General features: G+C 51.8%; 9 protein-coding genes across 9 annotated transcripts; 6 read left to right on the forward strand and 3 right to left on the reverse strand.

The window, feature by feature from the left end:
• Positions 1 to 50: 50 nt before the first annotated feature.
• Positions 51 to 904, reverse strand: TGAM01_v202841 (hypothetical protein; the record flags this gene model as incomplete). Its single annotated transcript, XM_018802298.1, has 3 exons — positions 51 to 401; positions 575 to 777; positions 892 to 904. 3 exons carry the CDS (start codon positions 902 to 904, stop codon positions 51 to 53), a joined length of 567 nt encoding a protein of 188 aa, XP_018664654.1.
• Positions 905 to 1,459: 555 nt separating this feature from the next.
• Positions 1,460 to 2,596, forward strand: TGAM01_v202843 (hypothetical protein; the record flags this gene model as incomplete). The annotated part of the gene is made up of 1 exon (XM_018802299.1): positions 1,460 to 2,596. One exon carries the CDS (start codon positions 1,460 to 1,462, stop codon positions 2,594 to 2,596), a length of 1,137 nt encoding a protein of 378 aa, XP_018664655.1.
• A 747-nt stretch (positions 2,597 to 3,343) lies between these two features.
• TGAM01_v202842 (hypothetical protein) lies at positions 3,344 to 5,513 on the reverse strand (the record flags this gene model as incomplete). Its single annotated transcript, XM_018802300.1, has 5 exons — positions 3,344 to 4,599; positions 4,659 to 4,770; positions 4,835 to 5,025; positions 5,088 to 5,325; positions 5,469 to 5,513. 5 exons carry the CDS (start codon positions 5,511 to 5,513, stop codon positions 3,344 to 3,346), a joined length of 1,842 nt encoding a protein of 613 aa, XP_018664656.1.
• A 1,225-nt stretch (positions 5,514 to 6,738) lies between these two features.
• Positions 6,739 to 8,988, forward strand: TGAM01_v202844 (aspartyl-tRNA synthetase; the record flags this gene model as incomplete). The annotated part of the gene is made up of 4 exons (XM_018802301.1): positions 6,739 to 6,916; positions 6,975 to 7,657; positions 7,710 to 7,970; positions 8,020 to 8,988. The coding sequence occupies 4 exons, from the start codon at positions 6,739 to 6,741 to the stop codon at positions 8,986 to 8,988; spliced, it is 2,091 nt and encodes a 696-aa protein (XP_018664657.1).
• A 485-nt stretch (positions 8,989 to 9,473) lies between these two features.
• TGAM01_v202845 (hypothetical protein) lies at positions 9,474 to 10,353 on the forward strand (the record flags this gene model as incomplete). The annotated part of the gene is made up of 2 exons (XM_018802302.2): positions 9,474 to 9,569; positions 9,661 to 10,353. 2 exons carry the CDS (start codon positions 9,474 to 9,476, stop codon positions 10,351 to 10,353), a joined length of 789 nt encoding a protein of 262 aa, XP_018664658.1.
• Positions 10,354 to 10,724: 371 nt separating this feature from the next.
• TGAM01_v202846 (hypothetical protein) lies at positions 10,725 to 12,605 on the reverse strand (the record flags this gene model as incomplete). Its single annotated transcript, XM_018802303.1, has 1 exon — positions 10,725 to 12,605. One exon carries the CDS (start codon positions 12,603 to 12,605, stop codon positions 10,725 to 10,727), a length of 1,881 nt encoding a protein of 626 aa, XP_018664659.1.
• Positions 12,606 to 16,796: 4,191 nt separating this feature from the next.
• TGAM01_v202847 (D-xylulose reductase A) lies at positions 16,797 to 17,969 on the forward strand (the record flags this gene model as incomplete). The annotated part of the gene is made up of 2 exons (XM_018802304.1): positions 16,797 to 16,832; positions 16,914 to 17,969. The coding sequence occupies 2 exons, from the start codon at positions 16,797 to 16,799 to the stop codon at positions 17,967 to 17,969; spliced, it is 1,092 nt and encodes a 363-aa protein (XP_018664660.1).
• A 647-nt stretch (positions 17,970 to 18,616) lies between these two features.
• On the forward strand, positions 18,617 to 19,222 carry TGAM01_v202848 (hypothetical protein; the record flags this gene model as incomplete). Its single annotated transcript, XM_018802305.1, has 1 exon — positions 18,617 to 19,222. One exon carries the CDS (start codon positions 18,617 to 18,619, stop codon positions 19,220 to 19,222), a length of 606 nt encoding a protein of 201 aa, XP_018664661.1.
• Positions 19,223 to 20,860: 1,638 nt separating this feature from the next.
• TGAM01_v202849 (hypothetical protein) lies at positions 20,861 to 21,922 on the forward strand (the record flags this gene model as incomplete). Its single annotated transcript, XM_018802306.1, has 3 exons — positions 20,861 to 21,022; positions 21,109 to 21,428; positions 21,484 to 21,922. The coding sequence occupies 3 exons, from the start codon at positions 20,861 to 20,863 to the stop codon at positions 21,920 to 21,922; spliced, it is 921 nt and encodes a 306-aa protein (XP_018664662.1).
• Between the last annotated feature and the right edge of the window lie 2,438 nt (positions 21,923 to 24,360).

Genomic DNA, 24,360 nt, shown 5'->3' on the forward strand with positions numbered 1-24,360 from the left:
TTTTCCCCCCTTTTCATACAATACCCTCCCTTCATGTTTATTTTAATTTTTTATTGGATCTTGGCCTTGCTGAAGTCCATCTCCGGGTGCTGCTCCTGGAACTTCTTGAGGATGTCCATCTTCTTCTGCTCGTCTGATGTGGGCAGGCCTGCCTCCTTCTGTCGCTGGTCGAACATCATCTTCTCAACCATGCCCCTGGTCTCGCCGTCTAGGTCAGAGAGCTTTGAGTTTTCGGGCTGGATCTTGGTGACATCGATGGTGGGCGCGCTGGTGACGACGTGCGGCCACCATTCCATCTTGTTGATCTTGTCAAGGTGGATCTCGACAATCTTGGTGCCGTCGGAGTTGGTGGACAGGGTCCAAGTCGAATCGTCAACGCGGATCGCGTGGGGGAGGTCGCCCTATTAGTACGTTCGATATGAGTAAACGTATATACATGTATAGATAACGTGGCCAAGTCTTGCTGAAGATATAAAAAGGGAGCAGAGAAAAAAGTAGGATGTGGAAAAGCGTGTTATGAAGGCTAGAAACAATGGCGCATATCAGGATTATAGACAAAGGAAATGCTGTGTACCTTGATGATGGGCTCTTGTCCCTTGACACCCGCAGTGATGGACAGCTTCTTGATGTCGACGACGAGATCTCTTGATTTATAGTTTCCGGGCACGTTGAAGGAGAGGTCCAGCTCGCCGATGGTCTGGCTCCATTTGTAAGGCAGCGCAGCCTGCTCCTCGGCCTCCTTCTTGCGCAAGGCAGCGTCTTCGGCGGGGGAGGGATCTGGAGTATTGAGACAGCTGGATTAGCTATTCGCCGTCGCAAGAGGGAGGGGGTTCAGAAAAAGGTGCAGCGCAGCTCATGATAATAGCAGAAGGGGCACCATAGTATCTTTACCTTTGTCAGCCATGGCTAAAAACCGCTTGTTGTGTAACTTGCAAGTTTTCTTGGTGTTGAAGCTCTTCTCTTTGATGGGCCTAACGCATGGTAGACCGTGGACGCGGGTGGAAGTTCAGCTAAGCGTGGAGGGGCAAATGCGCTAAAACAGAGAGGTTCAAAGGTCCGTTAGGCGGGCTGAAGACAAGCAGCCAATGGCGTGCCGGGCTTCTGACGGTTAGCAGCGCGCCCTGAGCTTTTGGCGGCGATGCAAGGGCGGAAAGCTATCCGCTGGCTTTGGTCAGCTAGGATGAATAAGTCAGCCGCCTAGATGGAATCACAGTCTGTGTTTCTTACATATCACGAGTCATTCCCGAATTGAGCTGTTATTCATTCGTTTTTAACTGCTTCAGAGCATAACCGCAGCAGATATAGAACAAAACGTCATTCGACTGGTAGCGCTTGACGACCGCCATCGCCGCTGGGGTCGAACCGACTCCAGAGCCCGCTCTCACCTCCAAATCTCCAGATCAACCTCTCTCTCATTCATCGACAACCTCATAGCCCCAATCCACCAACAATCTTCACAATGTCTCGCCCAGGCGGCACAAGCACCGTCTCGATGCGCCACGCCTCCACCAACTCCTCCGCCGCCTTCACCTCCGCGCCCCTACCGCCCGTCGATAACGATGAAGCTTGCCCCGTGTGCAAAACCACCCGCTACTTCAACAAGGACATGGAGTTCCGCATCAACACCGAGTGCTACCACCGCATGTGCAAGACGTGCGTCGAGCGCATCTTCAAGGACGGCCCCAACCAGTGCCCCTATGCGGGATGCCACAAGACGCTGCGGCTGAGGGGCTTCAAGAGTGCATTCTTCGGCGACTTGGGCGTCGAGCGGGAGGTGGATATCAGGAGGAGGGTGGCGGCGGTATTTAACAAGGCTGAGGACGACTTTGAAAGCCTGGATGCGTACAACGACTATCTCTACATGGTAGAGTGCCTCACAGACGACCTCGTCAACGGAAGCGACGAGGCGAGGAAAAAAGCAGAGGTCCAGCTCGCCGAGTGGGAGGCCCAGCACAAGGCCGAAATCGAACGCAACCGCAAACTCGCCCGCGAATCCGACGAGTCACGGCAGAAGCGCCTCGCCGCGGAGCAAGAAGCCGCTCGCCAGCGCCGCATACAAGAACTGCAAGAAGACGCCGAGGAGAAGGCCAATGCCGCTCGGTTCCGCGAGGAGATGCTCAATTCCCTGCAAAACGCAGAGCTCGGCCATGCCGCCGAGGCCGTCGACAAGGTGCTACTCAAGAAGCGCGGACAGCAGAAGCGCGACGCCACGCTAGATGCCGTTGCGGCGCTGGGCGGCAGCGGCTTGTCGATTCGTGGTCTGAGAGACAAGCGAGCGCCCGTGGCGGATGACAAGCCGTACGATCCGTTTGGCGGCCTGGACCTGGCGCCGCAGAGGGTTGATTTGGCCAGCGAGAACTTGTCGCAGTACAAAAGCGAGTGGCTTGATATTACGCGCACAAAGGAAGATTACATTGTGGGCGGATACAGTTCCGAGGAGTACCTCACGAGAGCGCTGTTTGAAGCCTTTTCTGGCTTAGGAGTCTTCATTGAGGATGATAAAGATACCCGAGAAGATGCTACGGTGGCGGCGTCTTTAGAGGCTGCTGCGGCGGTGCCGGTTGGTGGGAAGATGGACGTGGACGACATATTTTGAGGAGACTCTCAGTGACGACATTTCTCGAAGTTTTCTGATATTTTCTTAGGGTATATCCACCCTTCATCCACCCTTTTCAATTGCATTTTCCAGGCGTCAATAGGGAGCAAAACATATCAGGATAATAGCCATAATATCTTATCTTGATGGGAATCTTTTCAGGGAGGCCGGCGTCTGAAGACTGGCGTCTTTCACAACTTTTAATTTCAACTTCATAATGAATACCAGACATGTTGATATTAGGCTAGAGAATACATAAAGAGCTTAATTAAAGGCAAGAATGTTCGTGAACAATACCCTTTGCATCTGTATCGCCAAAGAAAAACCCTGCCCGCCCATCTCGCTCGTCCAAAGTTGCCCAGGCTTTCCCATATCATCTTCGCCTTCAATAAAGTTCATTCTCTAAGTGCCAGCCGCCACGTCCGTTCCTCCTAATAAGCTGTCTGAATTTGCATACTAAAGAAACATAATAATTTCTCAAGAATTCTGACTAATAAGAATAATAATAATAATCCACAGGCCTGCCCCCTCTCCTTGTTAAATATAAAGAAAGAAAACCAATAAACGCCTCGCTGGATAATGCGATGTTTGGAGTAAAAAAAGTTGCAAAACCCTAGCAAACAGTGACCCGTGATGAGGAAAAGCGATGAAAAAGAATGACGAAATCCAGACTCCCAGATCGCAAGAGCTTACATGATTCAAGAAAAAAGAGCACTATGAAAAGTACGAGTATATCCCAGTCCTAGTTCATTGCTGCCAGGGCGTCTGCTGCGCAGGGCGAGGGAACACTGGCACGGTTTGGATATGGTCAATACCACCACCAATGGGAGTCGCATTATGCTGCCAGCCCATGCCAGTGGCGTGGTTCACAAAAGCGCCCTGGCGGAACGGATTGGTAACGCCAGTTGCCTGTGGAGCAAGCGATGGATTCTGTTGCTGCTGGTCGGGAAACTGCTGCTGCTGCTGCTGCACCGGCGTGTCGGCGGGAACATTGCGAGCAAAGGGGTTGGTGCTCGTGGGCTGGGGCTGCACGGGCTGAGCCTGGAAAGGACTTGTGTTTTGGCCTGGAGAGTTCGTCGACCGAGCAAAGGGGTTCGTAGACTGGCGGTTGAGTGTTGGCGTGCTCGACGTTGGAGTTGACAGCTGAGATGAAGACGTCGGCTGCGCTACCAGCATAGACTGACGGAAAGGGTTGGTCATCTGCGGAGCAGCGAGTGATGGCTGAAGACCAGTAGGCTGAAGACCGACAGGTTGCTGTTGTTGAACCGGAACCTGGAAATTGGGGGCTGCTTGTTGAGGAATGGGTCCCAGAGCACCGGGCTGGAAATCTTGTCCAAAGCCACTGAAGCCGGTGATAGTCGGCTGCAGCTGTGCAGGAGGCTGCATAAACCCATTATCCTGTTGCGGGAAAGCATTCCCCTGAGCAAATCCTGTAGGCTGCTGCACAAAACTGTTTTGTTGAAATCCTAAGCCAACAGGCTGCCCCTGGAAGCCTAATTCTGGTCCCTGGGTTTGTATAGGTATTTGTAGAGGAGGCTGCTGGGCGGCGGCGGTGACTTGCATCGGGATCTGGTTCTGCTCAATCGAGTCAAAGAAGTCGATGAGATCAGGGTCCGGTCCCTTATTTGCTTGAGGCTTCGACTCGGCCTTGGCGTTGCCGGGCGCTGGGAAAGGATTGTTGGCCGCAGGAGAAGGCGCCTTGGGGAAGTCGACTCCGTTCTTCGTAGGCTTGGACTTTAGTGTTTTACCTCCCTTCTTCGCCTCCTGTTCCGCCAAGTACTGTCTCCGGTGAATCTCAAAATCAGGATCGTTGAGATATTCCTCGAGCTGGCGGCCCAAGTTGACGGGCGCATGCTTTAGCTTGGGGACTTCCACTCGAGTGTGGTGTTGCCATTGCTTGGCGGTGCTGAGATATTGGACGACATAATCGGTATGCTTGGTGAAGGTCCGGTAGATTTCCATAGCTCTATCGGCATCCGGCTTAGACATCTCAAAGAAGTGACCTGTGGTGCTGTTAGAACAGGCGCGGTAGATGATATTATGGGAGCATCGTATGGCTAACCAAGAATGTTGATAAGGCCCTGGTTCAAGACTTGGAACAGAGGCAAGAGGTCAAGGACCAGTAATCGAAACACGGCAATCGTAATCTCGGTCTCTGGTTCCTGGTCAAGCAGCTATAGGAGGGGTAAGCTTGGCATTCATCTTCAAGAAAAGAGAGGGCTTGGAAATATCACGCACATCGCATTTCAACAGCGCTGTTATCTGGTGTTGAACAACCTCTGTTTCGCGCAGCAAGCCCTTGTCCACCGTGAGTCTTTCCAGCCGCGACTCCGGGGCCCGAACCCAGTCAGTCTTGGTATCGCGATACGCACGCACTCGCTCGATGAGGTAATTCGCATAATGACGGATGTTCCGGCCTTGGGTCTGGGCTATGTAGAGTGTCAGTCCGCCATTGCATCTGTAACTCCTCATCGCTTTTGTAGGGACGGACCATCTGCAAAGTTGCTAATGGCCAGCATGTTTCGATGCCGAGCCAGGTAAGCAAGCGTAGCCTCTGGAGACCCCTCGCGGATCATGAGGTGGACCGTCATCAAGCTCTTGAAGACGACGGTCCATGTTGAGTCGTGCAGTCGGTTCTGGAGCGCGCGGAGGACCTCGGCGATGCCAGCCTCGCCAGAGTGAGTGCCGACCAGGATGTGCTCGATATACTTCGTTTTGGGGGGAGCATTCTACATAGACACGAGCAGCGGTTAGCGATCTGGTTGGCCTGGCGTGCCAGTCTGCAGCTCGAGATGGCCAGATGCCCCATATAGCCTCAGATGACATCTCCATCGTCATCGCCGTTGCTGCCCAACGCTGGAATCGTCCTCACCTTGATCTTGGTCGCCCCCTTGACGGACTTCTCGAAAGAGCTCATGGCTGCGAACTGCGTCTGGGGCTGGTACTCGAGATTCTTCGGGCTTGCAGGCCTGCGCGACAATCGTCAGGTCGATAGATAAGAAAGTTGGGCGACAGCGACAGGACGGAGTTCAGCCGAACCGGGCGCCGGGCGGAGCTGGCGCGGGTTTGTTTCGTTTGGTGGGAGGATGATGGCGGTTGCTGGGCACTAGCAGGTGAGGCGCTGGGGGTTGAAGTTATGGCGATACCGCGGGTGAGGCTGCACGTGGGCGGCGGAAGCTGCGGAATGGCGGTGGCTGGGCGAGGAGCGCAAGTCACTCGCTAACGGCAGATGCAATTGACTTTTTGATGGATAAGACAAGTTGGGGGAAGGGAATTTAACGCTTGGCGCGAAGTGCATTAATTGGCGGCATGCCGGGAGCTTTTATTGGAGTAGGTACAGCTAGGGCGCGACAGTTATCTAAGCATGCAATGCCGCGGCGCAGACGATTCATTTATATTGCTTCCCGTCTATTGCCAAGCAAGAGGTAATCTTATGTAGAGCACAGACATTTGTGATTTTCAATAGCAAATTAAGGAACCGAGTCCCGCGGTCTTTTATTATACGAACTCCGTACTAATTATATAATACACTATCGTACACCAGCCGCGAAATGCATACATGTAGGTAGGAGGAGCTGCAGGATCAATGAGGGAAGAAGAGAAGAACAAGGGATATATAAATTCTAATAAAGGGAAATGAATTTGGTCAAAGAAAAACCTTCCATTCGTTATAAGTCAGAGTTTTTTATCATCGCGTTCGATGCAAAACAAGGTCCGGTGTGTCGAACGCCTATTTCATGGAACCAGCCCCCCGTCGCCCCCAAACCCTGAAGCCCCGAAGGAAGAGTGTTGAGAGGTCAGGAAAGCGGCTCAGCATCATTTTTGGCACGGAGTCTCATCACCTGCAAATTTCATGTTAGCTATGGTTCAGATCGAGGACTGCTGTGAATTTGGGGGAGCGTACGTTTATTTGAATGGAAGGATAGAGAAGAAAAGAAGAAGAAAAAAGTTTAGCTCCAGCGTCGGCAGAAATTTAAAGGTTCGGCGCTGAACGTGGGGCACGCGGAAATTTATCGGGTGATTGAGCACCTCTCGACAAAGGCCCATCTTCATCCTTTATCTTATCAGCCATGCCATATTTCCTTGCGCAGCTTATTGTTTGTAATTGAATGATAATTCGAGTCTGATATCGATATTAGGCAATGGGGCCTCTTGTTGGTTCCCGCAGCCTGGCATTGCGTCGTTGCGCTTGTGCCAGCAGCTTTGCTTCGGGCGCTCCTCGACAGGCGATTTACAGAAACAGCCGACTTTACTCACAGGCCAAAGATGAGGCGGGAATCCCAGCACAGAGGGCCAATTTATTAGATCTGTGGAACAAATGTATGCTGTTCTCAACGATGATCCTTTTCTTTTGCAAAGAATATCTAACATCGAATAGACCAGGCTAATGATGATTTACTTGGCCTTCACTCAGAGGACATCTACGTGGGGCTGTTAGGCAAGAGCCGTAACGTCTCAAAGCATCTTTCATTCGCAGATCTTACCACGCCGTCGGGTAAAGTCATTCAGATCTGCTCCAGTGCAGAGAGAGATGACAAGGCTCATGATGATTTCCGCCAAGTTCCTGCTTTCAGCCCCGTTCTCATTCGCATAAAGCAACATGAAGCCGCAGGTGTGGCCGAGTCAAATACCACCGACGGCTCATCAAAAAAAACCGTCTATCTCGACAGCATACGTGCGTTGAATAGCGTCCCAAAGAATCTTATAGTGACACCCGAAGTCCAGTTCCCTCCGACAAAGAGGCATCTCCAGATTCGATTTCACCCAGAATTGCAAGCCAGACTCCAATTCAGATCGTGGCTGAAAGGAATGCTCAACCAAAGCCTGCTGGAAAAGGGCTTTACAGATATAGAGACTCCAACCTTGTTTAAATCCACACCAGAAGGAGCCAGAGAATTCCTTGTCCCTACACGACAGACAGGCACCGCCTATGCTCTAAGCCAAAGCCCGCAGCAGTATAAACAGGTCCTTATGGCCAGTGGCATCATGCGCTATATGCAGTGGGCACGATGCTATCGTGATGAAGATTCTCGGGCTGATCGACAACCAGAATTCTCACAGGTAAGACGAATACCAATACAATATGAGACCTGATGCTGACTGCTTTTCTCAGCTTGACATGGAATGGGCTTTCGCCGGTGCCGAGACGGTGCAAAAGGATATCAATGATATTGTCCTGGCAGCTCTGACTGCTCTGCAACCGGCACATAGCTACAAGGAGATTCGAGGAGAAGTGGTCCCTGTTGTTGCCGCTATACCTGCCACTCCTCCACCTGCAGACCAGCCCGTTGCCCACCAGTTTACAAACATTACCTTTGCAGACAGCATTGCTGCCTACGGCTCTGACAAGCCAGACCTTCGTATCCCTCTAAGGGTAAGGATACCAGGCGATATCGTGTAACCATAAAGCTAACGCCATACAGATACATGCCCTTCCCAATCTTGAGCCTTTCCAACATTTCGTTAGCATGATAACCCACATGTCTAATCCTCTTATAGAAGCCTTTGCACTCCCGCTGAATGATTGCTCTCCTTCGGAAGCGCAAAAGTTTATGATTAAATTTATGGACGAGCTCCCCGCTTCTCTGGGGAAAAATCCCGACGGCAAACCCCAGATTCTCGTCTATGATTCCAGCAAGCCGCTGTGTGGATTTTCTTCACTAGGCTTTGACTACGAAAGCGTTCTAGATCTGCTTTCTGAGCAGAAGGGCCTTAATGACGGAGATCTTGTTGTTTTCCAGGCCCGTGAGAAGCCCGCCGGACAATACTACTCTGGCTCAACAAAGATTGGAGATATCCGAAATTTGCTATGGAAAGCACTTGTCGAGGCGGGTTATATGGAGACACCACGGCTCGGAGAGCCAGGGTCGCTCCAGTTTGCTTGGGTGACAGAGTTTCCCATGTTCAAGCCGGTTGAGGAGGGCGAGCCAGGCCAAGAAGGCGCGGCGGGAATCGCTGCTGCTCACCACCCCTTCACAGCACCTCTCTCTCAGAAAGATCTAGAGTTACTTTTCGCCGATCCCCTAGAAGCAAAGAGCGCTGCATATGACTTGGTCCTCAATGGTGTCGAAATTGGCGGAGGCAGCGTTCGTAACCACATTGCCGATGTCCAAGACTTTATCATGCGAGACGTTTTGAAGATGACCGATAAGAGGATCAAGGATTTTGCTCACCTGTTTGAGGCTCTCCGGTCAGGATGCCCGCCTCATGCCGGGTTTGCGCTCGGATTCGATCGTTTTGCTGCTCTGATGACTGGCACACCAACTGTTCGAGATGTCATTGCGTTTCCCAAGACGATGAAGGGAGAAGACCCCTTTGTGCGGTCACCTAGCAAGCTCAGCAATGAGCAACTTGCTCCTTATGGCTTACAATTGCGCTCAAAGTCCTCATAGAACGATAGAAGGCCAATTTATTATCAAGAGCCTGAGGACCATTTTGAAGGGTGCGCTTTGATGGCTGATTTAGACAGCTAATGAGCCGATCCATCGTGTAAGTGGGCTGTACGATAGTAGCTGCACAAAGTTTTGTATAATAGTTGCCCAATTACACTCCAAGATAGACAACAAATATTTACACTCAACATTACGAATTGACGAAGGAAAAAATTGAAATTTTTGAAACTTATAGAACGTACATTTTTTTTTTTTTTAACTTGTATTGGATTCTTCTCATTTACAATTGTCGCTGATTCACAAAGCACTCATTAGCGCCGAGTGCGATAAAGCGCTAGCGCTCTCACCGCCAAAAATCCCAAAAATTCTGCCGCTCTTCCACCTCCAAGAACCAACTTTCTTTGATACTGCAGCGACGCCTTCACAACCAGATTACCTAGGAGCTCTTTTCGTTCCCTCAATATCAGCACAAAGCTACCGTAACAATGTCGTCTTTGCGAAATTCAATTCAGCGGCGCAACCACAAGGAGCGTGCGCAGCCCCTCGAGCGCAAGCGCCTCGGTCTTCTCGAGAAACACAAGGTACGAGACGGTTGTTCGGGGCTCTCCGATCCTAAAATTATCTTCTACAGTCCTTGTGCATGGAACTTCTACTAACGAGATCATATCATAGGACTACTCTCTACGTGCCAAAGACTACAACCAGAAGAAGAAGCAGCTCAAGGCTCTCCGAGAAAGGGCTGCCGACCGCAACGAAGATGAATTCTACTTTGGCATGATGTCGCGCAAGGGCCCCGGCTCAAAAATCAAGACTGGCAGGACCTGGAACGGTCGCGTCGAGGGTGATCGCGGAAACAAGGACCTGGACATGGACACGGTGCGGCTGTTGAAGACACAGGACTTGGGATACGTAAGGACGATGAAGCAGGTTGCCGTCAAGGAACTAGCGAGATTGGAAGAGCAGTTTGTTTTGATGAAAGGGCTGGATCAGTTGGCTGAGGAGGAGGACGACGACGATGATGATGATGACTTTGACGACTACGATTCAGGCGCTTCAAAAAGACGGCGGACAAGCGTACCCCGAAAAATCGTCTTCGCAGACGACGAGGCCGAGCGGGAGCAAATCATAGAACTCGACGAGGACAAGAAGCCCGAGAAGAGGGAGGACCAGAACGATGCATTCGACAGGGCAGAAAACCTGCGAGAGCTAAAGCGCAAGCTGGAGCACTCGCGCAAAAAAGTGAAAGCACTCATGACGGCCGAGAGCAAGCTCGAAGTGCAGCAGGCCAAGATGGCCAAGACGGCAACGTCGGGCGGCACGACGAGGAGGGGGAAGAAGATTATGGTGAGGCAGAGGAAGAGGTAGAAGGAAGAAAAAAAAATACATGGTGAGGGTTTGTGGGAGTGAAGATGGAGGTGAAGAGTGCTTTCTGATCATGAGCGCTGTTAATATATTGGGCTGGGATATTTGAATCTGTTCATGGAGGTGGCGCGACTATTGGAGCCTATAGAGCATGGGTTGAAAAAGGAATTTTGTCTGTTTTCGCGTTTCATTTCCACGAGGCTGAATTGTGGCCTCGTATCATTTACTTACACAATGAAATAAATTTCTGGGTGCACCTGGATACTAGAACCATTTGTACACTCTCGAATAGTAAATTTGTACTATCTGCAGGTGATCACAAATAAATCGGTTGATAGCTCATTGTCATCATCAAATCATCATATGCCGTCGTATTAATATTTAGATCCCACACATTTATAAAAAACCTTGAATACTCCTTTAACGCATGCAAACCCAAGTGTAAGAATCCATATAAAACAGTTAAACAGCCCCTTTCCTAGTTTAACAATCACTCGTATTAGGAAGGGCAGTTTATCTTCAGCTTCAGCCTTTTTGCTCCCCTTGCCCAAACTATCGTCCTGGCTTTCGATATCAATCTCGAACTGCTCCATTCTCTGGCGCTTCTTGTCTTTCTTGTCTTTTTTGCTCTTTTTGCTGCCGTCATCGTCGCGGTGTCGGCTCAATGCACTGCTCAGACTCCTTGATTGTCTCGGAGGTTCCGGTACCGGTGGTGCCTCGAATGCCTCAATGACAGTTCTTGGAGAGTTCCTATCTTCCATGGCAGCTACAAGAAGCAGGGCGGTAACGGCCACATCCACAACGTAGAATGACCCGATTTTGGACGCTACACCAGTGTCAATCTCTAACCACCCGGTGCCGGTGCCATCTCGTGTGAGCTTGGCGAGGTGTTGTGGCGATTCGTGGTGTTCCAGCGTATATTCGATACGAGACCAGGCAGCGCAGTTTTCAATGGTAACACAGAATGGCGTTGCCAGGGCAGGATGTACTAGATAGTGGCTTGCACTATCGTCATCCCATACAAGCCTGCCGCACTCCCTCTCTGCAGCTGCAACTGTGACAGGGTCGTCTGCCCTATCCAAGACTATTTTTGTCGCGGCGCAGGGCATAAGAAGGGCAGCAAGACCATCATTTGGAGAATGCTTACGAGATTCCTCTTCAAGTGTTGTGGTTAACGCTTCTTGCCAATGTTTGTTGTCTGAGGCTCGGTTGTTGCCACTTAGAACACCGTTGAAAATGCTCCCGGGAGAGCCTGACGATGACTTGGGAGCCTTGTAAATCTTGCTGGGGTCGTGTCTACTCAGTGACACGTAAGCCGAGGCAGATGTAGGGTCCAAGCGGAGACTATAAAAAGGCTGGGAGGCGGAGGAAAGAGTGTAGACGGGAGCATCTTTTTGCTGTGTCAACTTTAGGCAGTAAACACGCCCTTCAGAACCTGATGCTTGCCAGCCGTTTGTGACTTTCCAAAGGTCTTGCAGCTGTTCGGTAGTGCTTATATCAGGGATGATTGGAGGATTTTGAGGGCGGGTAGGAACTCTGAATGGCGGGCTGCGGACAGGTGGGCGCTCAGATACAGTCTCGGGGTCTTCGAAGTAGCTCTGGCGACTGACAACAGCCCTAGGCATGCCTGATGGCTGCATCTGGATTGGACCGTAGGTTTGTTGATCAAGGGGTAATTCAGGATTGTATGTTGGAAACATGGATCGCATTGCTGGCGGCGCTGTTGGCGGCGGTGCAAACGATGGTGGCTGGTCAAACAATAGAAGAGGTTTGGCGATATAATTCCGCGGCGGATTACTATTGCCGCCTGCCAATATCTGAGGTGGCAAGATTGGAGCATTTGCTTGCCGAGGAATTTCGATGGTCAGTCGGGGGGGACTGGAGTCCGCGCCAGGCGTATCAAACGGTTGCTCTTCTATGTTGGCAGTCGATGGAGGGTTATGATGATCCAGAGCCGCCTCCGACACTGCTTCCAGGGGATGATTGATGTCCAATGGGGTATGAGCCCTCTGCTGCGGCGTCTGCCGGCCGTTTTGAGGCGATGATACAGGAGCAAGCACCGGTGAAGACGAAGCACCCGGCGTCGGAGCACGGCTGTCTTGGAGTTGCGACTGTGGTGTAACTGCTCGACGTTCACGAGACTCTGAGCGACGAGTTCGAGATGTTTGGCGGGGACGCGGCATAGGCTTGGAGAAGTTGGGATTGGGGAAGAGTGAGAAGCTGGCACCGCCAGAGGCTGATGATTGCGAAGCCATGTTTCAGACCCGGAGTGGCGTAGGTATCTTTACAACTCGCAGAACTCAAGAACTGCCTTCTTCACGGAAGAGGCGATGGGTATCGAACTGAGATGGAGCAAAAGACACGAAAAAGGGACAAAAAAAAGAAACGCCGGGGGTATCTAAAGGGCGAGGCCAACGTTGAGAAGAGGCTACCGCTTCATTGTCTGTTGGTTGAGCGTCGCATCGTGATACCAGCAGAGCAGACACAACAAGAAGAGCACAGACGGCAGAAGAAGCACTATGCAAGGGCACGAGCAACAAAACCGGCACTACGAGACCAGATATAATAAACATGAACCGTCCATCCGCTGCTCTCGGTAGATCCGCCTGCGGGGGGACATCGGCGAGCAGCCCAGCCAGCAGAAGGACGCCGTCGAATCAGTCGACTAAGCGCCTGTCGCCAGACATCTTGGCCGAGTCGGCGGGAGAAGAGCAGCCGGCGCAGACAGGCAGAGGCACGCCAGAGGCACGCCAGAGGCACACCAAGGAACACAGGCGGTGGAGCTGCCATCCAACAGGCCGGGCCAAAAGAGCTAGTCGTGATCTTGCGCCCGAAAATAGCACCTTGATCTTGACGGGACAAGGCCGTTGCGTTCGGCACGGGCCAATGGGAGGCCGCATCACACTGCATTGGCTCGATTTAAGCGCTGGAAACGCAGGGGTGGGCTAGGCTCGACGGCCACTGGAGGAGCGCCATAGGCCAGTTGCAGAGGCCCAGAGCATCGCGCTTGGTCGCATCGGAGTGGGTTCTTGATAGGCTGGAGCTCGTTGGTCGCGGCAGCAAAGGCGCTTAATTTTCTCGAGGAGGTGGAGTTTTGAAAAGCTAGTCTGGTGCTAATGCGAGTGTGTGTGTGCCACCATCAAGATGAGGTGGGCGCCCTGGTGCGAGACGAGGAATCAAGATTGAAGGAGACAAAATTTGAAGCATCAGATGTGGGCAGGGCTTTGGTATGAATCTGCCTCTTCTGTCCTCTTCTCTTCTATCTTCCATCGTGTATCGACATATAGAGTTTACACTTCGCAAAGTATGATACGCGGCATGCCCCGCTATGAGCTGCGGGTGATGGCCCAGGACAAAGGCCCAGCGCCTGAACTGGCATCCGACGACAGACTCCGAGAAGCTGCATCTCTCGCTCCCGGACCCCTGCAAAACGTCTTACATGTCACTGGCCGATCATTTGGAGAGTCGCAGCTGGAGTTGAACATGCGACAAGAACGAGTGTAAGACTGAGAAATTACAAGGTTAGACTGCAGTCTCCTAGAACGGGCACATACTTGCGTGCTCAACGTCCTGAGCGGGCACCGATTGGCCCTCTGAGTCCCTCTCTAGCAGTCTCTGTATCGCTCAAAACTCCGACGAGGCCTGTTTCCGTGCTGATATGCGTCAACGACATTGAATCCCAGCGTCTTTAAAAAATGCAAATAAGATGAATGCCTGAATGTGATGCCGCTTTGGTGTCACGCGGTACGCGGACCTTGACGCATCCTTGATTGCCACAAACATCTACCAACATTCTGACGCATATTTCTTGACCAGCTAGCAGCTGCTATTCTCTCTTGCCAGGAACTATAGGTACTGCATCCGGAACCTCGGTTACCAGTCAAGCCAGCTGAGCTCCATCGCCGTCCCATCATCTACTTGGTGCTTATTCTCAAGTCATGCCTTGGCTTCGCTGTTCTGATGAGCTGAACAAGCATCTCGAGTGGCTATGGGATACTCAACCCCGGACACTTCAGAAAATTTACCAGTCCTTCCCGCGACCGTATCCCGACCCACAACTAGAATGTCATCTCCAGATATACCAGCAGTGTAGCATACTGCAGTACAGATTAGACAGACTAAAACATACTCCGCTATTATCCGACGCGCTTCTGCAAACACTCAACGTAATCCGCGGTGCCACTTTCGATATTGACGATTGTCACTCGCTTGATATCGAAAAGAGATTCTTCACTGCCACTCGAGATAGATTGGCAAGCCAGTATGCCCAAGACTTTCTCAACCGAGGAGGAAAGTGGCCAGAAGTTGAGACAAGGTATCCGGTTTTCAAAAATGGGAAACCCATTCTAGACCTAAGCTACATGCATAATTATGCACCGGTGCTCTGGGAGATGACAGCGCGGGAGGCGGGGCACGAGAGCAACTCATGGTGGTTTCGCAATGGGTATATATATATATCCCTATCAGGTTGCCTCTTGTGCCATATAATAGACGCTAATTTTTACTGATTTGCTTTGGAAGCCTTACCAGCATCGACCCTAGGCTACTTACGACGTTGGAAGGATTGTCCGGGGGTCAAGGAATCCATTTCACGACTTTCAGGCAACCTACACGCTCCTTTACAAAGGTGAACACAGCCGGGACCCCAATCCAGCTTTTCCTCACACAATTGTCATCACTTGCGACACCCTTGTCCCTGATGACCGTATCCTGAGAAGTGAACTGCTACTGGCAGTGAGTATCTTACGCAGGACTCATGCGACCAATCCGTGTCTGGAGCATCACACGGTTCCGGTAAGTGTTGAACATGTCGTCGATAGCACACTTGGTCATAGCTTATGACATATCAAGATTCTAGTGCTAAGCTTCCACGAAACGGGTGGCCGAATATTGCAGCTACATACCGAGAACGACCATTTTGTAGTTCGCGTCTCTCGTCGGCTAAAGTTCCCTACGGATGATGGCAGTATACTGGCCGACGCGCTGACCATGCTGAGATGGATGCTGGCAGCACCGATGGGCGATACGCGCTTGCCCTTCAAAACAATTGTTACCTCACCCAAAGCTAACAAGGTTTCTCGGAATGAAGAAGATCCAAGATTGGCTTCGACGTTGAGAAAGCCGGCTGCTGCGGAGCCAGATCTGCTGATATCAAGTAGTCGATGCCCAGTTGAGTGCTGAAAAGGTTGCAGTCCTATATGATCGGCCATGTAGTCTATGTGCTGCATTTCTAACATTGGTGAGGAGCATATGAAGATGATACCAAGACAATATAGCGCCCACTTGATAACAAGGCCTTCCGTTGGAATACTCGACATATACAGGATTAACAGACCGATGGGTGCCTGTGCTGTCAACCCAAGTGGGCAACAGCTTTGGATGGAATACCAAGTATTTGTGAACTAAAATGAACTACTAATTACGGATGAAATAATGTGTAATAAACAAATCTTCAGAAGCAGGGGGGCGTTTATGTTCCGTATGATAACAACACAGATACGTAGGTAGCTAGATAACTCGATTAAGAATTTACTTCTCATTACATAAGTAATATCTGCTATCATTAACTTATTCAAATTGCAACGAAACAATAGAAACAATATAATATCTAGCTAGTACCAGATTTATATTTCGGCGGATTTCAAGATATTTCTAAGCTAGCAAGCTTTCTACATTCAAAATATCATGTAAGATATTGCTTGCTGCAGGGTAAACGTACTAAATGTCGGTCCAGGCAAAGGCTTGTTGCTCTCCTGTACAATAATAATACATACATTATATGAAGGCGTGCTTCATGATATTGAGAGACCTATGTCAACTTCCTCGAAACAGTCAACATTCCACGCTTATGGCACCCCCCGAATTCTCGTCTCGACAGATATTCTCACAAGACAACCCCAAAGTCTTTCTCCATGCATCACCGAAATCGCTATCCACAAAATCTCCATTATTCCTCCACCGCTTCTCCCATTGGCGCGGTTATTATCACCGGCTAAATTGCCATTGGACCTCTTATAATTGTGGGTAGCAGAGCAAATAGTGCCTTGAAAGCTTTCGGGGTCACCAGGCAAAGCTCCAAGGAACATGGAGTCGCTGCCAAAGTACTAGGGAGAGCAGAGTAGCTCGGCGCGGGGTTCCCTTTGGGCTTTGGAGTAAAAACACGCTTCACGTTTGGCTCAATTGTCCTCTCCAATGAGCCATCGTGGGGCATCGATTGGGAAGAAATTCGTTCGCGCCGTGGGAAATGTCATATGGCTGATTCGCAATGCGGGGATGGGAAGGATTTTTTCTTGCTATATATAAGAAGATGATGATCAGCTGGCTTGGAGTGAAATTTTCTCTCATTCTCTACTCTTCAATGTCATTGTGATTTTGCTTGAGTCGAAAGTTCCTACCCCGCCAAGCGTTCCGTTTCGCTCGTAGACTTGCAGCACCAGAGTATCGAAATGGCGACTCAAACCATTAACAAGGATGCAATCAGCGTAAGAGGAATTCACCAAAGGAGAGGCAAAGGGCGTTAAGAATCGAGCGGGCTAACAATTGGAATTGGCGAATTCGAACAGAACCTTTCGTTTGTCCTGAACAAGCCCGGCGACGTCACCTTCGAGGAGCGGCCCAAGCCCACCATCGCCGACCCCAACGATGTCCTTGTCGCCGTAAACTACACCGGAATCTGTGGCTCAGATGTCCACTACTGGGTGCACGGCGCCATCGGCGACTTCGTTGTCAAAGACCCAATGGTTCTCGGCCACGAGTCTGCTGGCACCATCGTCGAGGTCGGCTCTGCCGTCAAGCACCTCAAGGCCGGCGACCGCGTTGCTCTCGAGCCCGGCTACCCATGCCGACGATGTACATTCTGCCGCGCCGGCAAATACAACCTCTGCCCGGACATGGTCTTCGCCGCGACGCCGCCATACCACGGCACCTTGACCGGGCTGTGGGCTGCTCCCGCCGACTTCTGCTACAAGCTGCCAGACAACGTGTCGCTGCAGGAGGGCGCGCTGATCGAGCCGCTCGCCGTGGCCGTCCACATTGTCAAGCAGGCGCAGATCCTGCCCGGCCAGTCGGTCGTCGTGTTGGGAGCCGGCCCTGTAGGCCTCCTCTGCGCTGCCGTGGCGAAGTCATACGGCGCATCAAAGGTTGTCAGCGTCGACATCGTCCAGTCCAAGCTGGATTTTGCCAAGAGCTTCTGCTCCACGCACACCTATGTATCACAGCGAATCTCGCCCGAGGAGAACGCCAAAGCCATCAAGGAGCTTGCGGATCTGCCCATCGGTGCCGACGCCGTCATCGATGCCAGCGGCGCAGAGCCGTCTATCCAGGCGGGCGTCAACGTTGTCCGTGTGGGAGGCACTTATGTGCAGGGCGGCATGGGCAAGCCCGACATCACATTCCCCATCCTGGCCATGTGCATCAAGGAGGTTACGGTCCGAGGATCGTTCCGTTATGGAGCTGGAGATTACGAGTTGGCCGTTGAGCTTGTCAGGAGTGGCCGCGTTGATGTTAAGAAGTTGATTTCGAGCGTTGTTGGCTTCAAGCAGGCAGAGGAGGCGTTCGAAAAGGTCAAGACTGGGCAGGTGATTAAGATTTTGATTGCCGGACCCAACGAGAAGGTGTAAAAAGTAAGGAGACTAAAACATAATGTAAAAAGTGATACCAAAAACTAGATAAAACAGTAAATGCTACTACATGATGAGCAACAGCTAAGGCTGCATCCCAACCCTGATCTTGTGAGACACGCATATGCCTACCCACGAACCTAGTGGTAGCCTATTTGTTAGGAGATCAATTCTAAACTGGCGTCCATATTGATCCTTGCAACGACAGCGAGTGGCGGTCACCGTAGACCCCAAGAATTGAGGCTCTAACTTGCTGTGGATGCTGCAGGCTGAAGGGCGCCAGTCACACAGAAGCAATCTCCCTGGCACTGTAACTGACGCACAAGCAGCGATAGCACATGCATACCGATGTACATGGACTGTATAGCATGGGGAGTGCGGCTGGGCCATGGTTACACCAAACAAAGAGAGTGTTTATCAAGCCTTCAACGAGAGTAACATGCCTCCAAATAAGATGCCAGGCTAGGGTTAGTCAGCGAAAATCGCCTGATGCAGTCACGTGGATGCTCGTTACGCTGTGTCGGCGACTTGTTAACGCGTCCCTAAAAAAGAACGTTAATCCCTCACAGTGAGCCTCACCTGAGATACTATCGCGTATCAAGCCGAACCTATTTGCAGCACATCTTTACACGTCGACGGCCCCAGTCATGGAGTCGTTATATAATCTTACATTTCAGACCATCGAAGAGGCCAGGGCTGCCGTTGATGCCGTTGCTCTGCCTCTGGGTTGCAGCCTGGTCAAGAACCGGACGCGGCCCAACCTCCTTGAACTACGATGCTGCAAGGGAAGGAAGTTCAGATCACAACATAATCCGAACCTTCCGCCTTCCAAGCGCCGTGAGACGAGCTCCCAGATGACGGGCTGCCCTTATAGGCTCGTTATCTACCGCCATAGTTTCATAAGTTTATGGAGAATCCGTCGCAGTCGAAACGACACGGCGAATGAGCACAATCACGAAGTTCTTCCTCCAACAGCGCTCTCTCGGTTCCGAAACATCGTCATTGAGCAGAGAAAGCCACAGATTATGTCCTTGTACAAGCTTGGGCTCAAGCCAATTCAAATTCTCAAGCATTTGCAAGAGATTGACAGTGACCCGGGTATCCAAGCATTGACCCGTCACGACATTTACAACATGGTACGAAAGCATAATCAACAACAACAACAACAGGAGCAGCAGCAGCAGCAGCAGCAGCAGCAGCAACAAGAGCAAAACGATCAACAAGAAGAACAACCAGAAGAACAGACCGCTTAGTTTAGCGAATGGCCTGAGCCTGACGGTGTCACAGTGTCACAGGTCACAGATGGCGCAGAAACTATAAGGATCGAGCCTAGCTTGGGCAAATCCTGGAATATCCAGACGCAGCTAAGGCAAATCCTGGAATATCCAGACGCAGCTAACGACGCTGGCGCGAATTGCTAGTTTGGTGAGGCTGAGTTGGGACGGGCTCGCGATAGGGCCTTGCGCAACGGGAGCTGGGTCTCACGGCTGGGCTGCATTCCGCGGCGGATCCTCTTCTGTCTGACGGCCCAATGTCTTAATCTAAAAAAAAAAGAAGCTCTTTTACGAGTGGTGCCCAAAAAGCTGGCGCTTCCACGTGCCTAGGAAGGGAAAGATGAGCTTTTGATACAAGTAAGACGGCGGAACCAATCCCGCGTCCTGCCGATCGTTGCGATTTTAGCACCAGGCCAGCACCTTAATTAGACCCCTTGTTCTCACGAGCTGCCAACTCTGAACAAATCAGCGTGGAGCATCTGCTACTGCAAGCAGACTTATCGTGTATCTACTTATTACAAACATACCAGGTATAGCTACGATGAATACGTACTGACCTAGGCGCTGAGCTGTCCATCTCACACGCAAGGGATGAAGCTCGCCTCCAGGCTATGCAGATGGACGTGTCTAGCGCACCTTTATTCTTGCTAAAATTGCTTTGCTTCTTGCTAAAATTGCTTTGCTTCTTTCACCCTCCCCAGCATTCGATAGTTTCATACCCTGCCTGCCAGTGCACCTTCAAAAAGCAGGGAATGGTGCAAAAGGATCCGCCCATCGGAACTGGCAAATCGGCGCCAAGCATCCCATGTTGGGATCCGTGCGGCACCAATAGCTGATCCGGAGCTTGGCTCACAACCTCATTAAACGTCCAGCTTCTCATGCAAGCCACATGTTCCAACGCAACCCACCCTGACCGCATCTGCTCATTCTTTTTTGTTTTTTCCCTTTCAGTCTCGCCTATTCTCTGCGGTGCCCCAAGCCCACCCACACCTCTTCTTCGCAGCAGTTTCACGCCTTGCAAGGTCTTCGGAGCTGCGCTACGACATTCTGCATCCCACGGACCGTGACTTACACGCTATAGTCTGGCGGGTCCAGAACACCATCACCGCCATGGCTTGCCACAGCCGCACACGGCTAGCAGTGATTCTTGGCAAAAGTTGATTGCGACAGCCCCGAGGTCCCTTGATTTTGAGCCCGGCCCAAGCTCACAGCGGCTTAATGGCAGAACCTAAACACCAGACCCTGGACTGCGGCTGAACCCGAGAGGGGACACCAGCGCTGTTAGTGCGATAGTTGGCGCGCGAGGGATGGCACGCGAGACCGCAAAGCTTGATGGGCGATGGAGACAACGAGCCGGCAGTCTGCCTCACCGATTGCTCCTAGGCTGATAGAGCTGCCGGTGGCGGAGACCAAAGGGCGTGCCGTCTTTGTTGCTCGGCTGTAGGAAATAAGAATGCCGTGCTGTCCCGCGGTTCTTGGGGTGCCTGTTTTTGCTTTCTTCAGGTTGTATATAACGAGCTGAGAAGCCTCTTTCTGTCCTATAACAACCTTCTGGGACTACTACTTTCAACAGATCAAGAAGAGTAATTGGTTGCTATCCAAGCACTCATCTTCACCATGCAGCAACCTGAAGGCGAAAAGGCCCATGTCCTGGTCACACCCCTCTGGGTGTTCGTCACCCGCATCTTCCAGATTCTCATTTCTGTAGCCATCCTCGGCTTGGCTGCTGATTTGGCGCACGATGCCTATCTTGATGAGGAAGGCCTTGCCCTGGCTGTTGTAAGTCGATTCACTCCTCAGTGCCCTCACTGTTCAGACGGCCAATTTCAAAAGAAACATGCAATGCTAACAATCAATTCAATTAGTCTCTCATCACTTGGATCGTCGTCTTGTATGCCATCCTTACCGAGCGACTCCCAACGCTGTACCATATCTATCATGTAGTCGCCATCATCGTCCTCGACGGCGTGTTGATGATTCTTTGGCTCGCAACCTTTGCTGCTGTCGCTGCCAGGCGCGCGCAGTTCGTCTTCCACGTCTCTGTGCAGGGATGCTTCAACGACGGCAGCGTCTTCAACAGCGAGACATGCTACAGGAAGCGCGACATTGGCAAGCGCGATGTCATCTTGTTTAAGAGAGGTGGTGACATGCTTTCTGCCATTGCTGGCCTTGGTGCTTTGGTCTGGTAAGTTTAACCGAACTATGTGACTTGATTGTTTCACTGCTGACCTAGCACATAGGCTTCTCTTTATTGCAACCTTTGCCTGGACTCTTCACAACTTCCTCAAGGGCCGCAAGGAAGGCAGATTCTTGTTTGACAACGAGACTGCCACTCCTCAGACCATTGCCATGGAGACCAAGCACGATACTCAGGCTCAGCAGCAGGCTCCCCTCCAGCCCCAGCCTGCTGCCCAGCCTGCTGCCCATCAAACCGCCCAGTATCCTCCTCAGGAGCAATACCCACAGGGCCAATATCCTCCTCAGACTACCAGCCCTTATCCTCCCGCCCAGTCTCCTTACCAGCCCCAGCCTGCCTACTCCCCTCCTCCCCAGGAACATCAGCAGGCAGCGTACGGCCAGTATCCTCCTCAGCACTACCCGCCACAGGGTTACCATGAAGCGCCCTCTGAGGTTTCATCTACGCATCCCCACCAGCAGCCTCCCTATGAGACTTCATAGTTGATAAAAGATGAATCTGGTTTAAGAAAATGGGAATGAAGAGATGGGATTGGAGAAGTGAGTCATTGGGCGCATTTTTATTTATGGATATCCCACGGGTTTTATGGTTGACTTGGGTTAAAGTAATGAATTGGATGAAACACAGTATATACCTCTATTACAAATCACAGATGGCTGTAAAAACAGCTAATTCTAATTGTTTTCATATACCTTATTAAAGCGTCTAAGCACGCATTTCGTATATACCCATCTGTCACTTCTGTTGCTAATTGCAAATAACGAAAAGACGCTGTCCATGGTGCTTTTGCTTTCGCTTTGGCTTTCGCTTTTGCTGCCACGCACTCTTCTACACCTCATCTTCATCAATCGAGACCTCAAGTTGACACCCTCGAACCTCGGCTACTGCCTTCCTCCAGAGCTCAACCACGTCCTCGGCCGGTGTATATCCCGGCAAGCTCCCCCAATGCGCGGTGGCAACACCTTTAGCAGCATCGTATCGGTACAAGAAGCCTTGGTATTTGTGCCCCCACTGGATCGCCACGTCATACGTACCAAGAAACAGATACCGCAGTGCCGGCATCCGCCGCGCTGCTCGGGCTGCGCTTCGGTGGATTCGATCCATCTCCGTCGCGACAGGTAGGGTCCGAAAGTCGTTCTCGTACAGGTCCTCAGGCACCGGCCACTCTATGGTCTCATCGTCCTCTGGATCGTAGGTCTCGAGTTCCACCACTGGGGAACCGCGCGACCGCGGCGAGTCTTCCGGATTGCGCTCCAGCAGCCACGTCCCGTGCGGTGTCATCGCTGCGTAGGCGACCTCAAGGCGCTCGAGGTGCTGCCATTCACTTGCCGCCTCCTCGTCGTCGTCATTGTCAGAAGCCGCCGCATAGAACATCTCTGGCGCGATCACGGTGTCTGAGAGGTTCAGTCGCTTGAGCTGCCGCGTCCAGGTGCGCAGGCCGCGTGCGAAGGCGTCGTCGGCCCCGCGCTCGTCAATGAGTATCGGTGGGATGCTGGAGTGGTCTTTCGGTACCTCGTAGCCGCATGAGAGCGTCACCTCGGCGTTTGGGCAGCGCATTCGGGCGAGGGCATCGCCAATCTCTATTGGATGGAAATATGAGCGGGCGCACTACCATGAATTTTTTCTTCTTCTTCTTCTTTTTTTTTTTTTTGGCTCAACTGGTTTGGACTGAGCGAACTTACCGTGGCGCAGCCGTTTGCGCAGCTCCAGATCCCTCTTCTCGTTCTCCCAGAAGTTGATGTCGATCTTCTTGGCATTAGGCAGGCTGTTGATGATGAGCGTCCACGCGGGCGCAGAGATGTGCCGCTCCTTGCCCGAGATCAGCTCACAGACGCCCTCGACGACTGGCAGCTCGGTGGCGGCCGGGAGCAGCTGGAGGATACTAGTAGACTGCATGTATCGGTTATGCTGGATGTAGCTGCTTGGGACGTCAGAGTCTCGCTCGCGGTTGTGGCCTATGTCGCTGGGCGAGAAGGCCTTGATGCGGAGCGATATGCCCGCCCCATTGCTTCCGCTGCTTCTATCGAGAGGCGCCCACCGGCTGAAGGCGTCGAAGAACAGCCGCACCGTCTCGCTGAAGATGGCGCTGTTGCGCGCATTCTCCTCGGCCGTCTCAAAGGTGCGGTACAAGTCGCGGCCGTACGGCTCCAGCTCCACGTCCAGGTCCACCGTGCGGACGTACGCCTGGCGCCGCGGGCACACGATGCGGGCGACGTCGGCCAGGCGGGCCCGGTCCAGGCGCAGGTCGCGGAACGTCAGGCGCTCCACCAGGTCCCGCCAGTCGCTGCAGACGCCGGCATATGCGGCGATGCCGGGGAGGTTAGCGCAAATGCCCAGGCGGGTGTTGTAGCGCCGGCGGGGCTGGTCTTTGAGTCTGCCTTCGGGCTCGTGCCAGCAGGCCAGCTCGACGATGCGTTTTGTCATCTCTGGCGGCAGGGGCCAATTGTTCCGGGCCATTGCGCGCTGCTGTGGGCTGGAGGCAGAGCAAAGTTGCGAACAAGGTTGCGCGGGACATCTCAATATTAAGGTTAATGGTGAGTGGGCGCGGGGCGTCTTTATACTTGTTGGAACTTGAATACGCTACTAGTACTATAGATCTCAAGGTGCAGATGCCCCGCCATATTGCATACAGGTACATGTACATCGCAGGCTGCAGCTCAAATTGCAGAAGCCCCCCTCCTTTTCAAGTATTCAAGTGATGCTGCAAATAGGTATTGATGTTAGCGGATTCTTTAAGGAATAAGAATTCCGCATTAGAACTACTTGTAGAGCGTTCACCAAGATTTAGTAGATGAGTTGCAGCAGCATTACGTTCACATCAAGATGAAACAAGTATACATGTGTAATTCATCCTTATCTCGCGGTATATAGAAATAATAATAATTGAAGCTATGAAGCTAGGACTCAAGCCATCCCGTCA

The sequence above is a fragment of the Trichoderma gamsii genome (genome assembly GCF_001481775.2).
Source record: "Trichoderma gamsii strain T6085 chromosome Unknown Scaffold_7.2, whole genome shotgun sequence".
Lineage (NCBI taxonomy): Eukaryota > Fungi > Ascomycota > Sordariomycetes > Hypocreales > Hypocreaceae > Trichoderma > Trichoderma gamsii.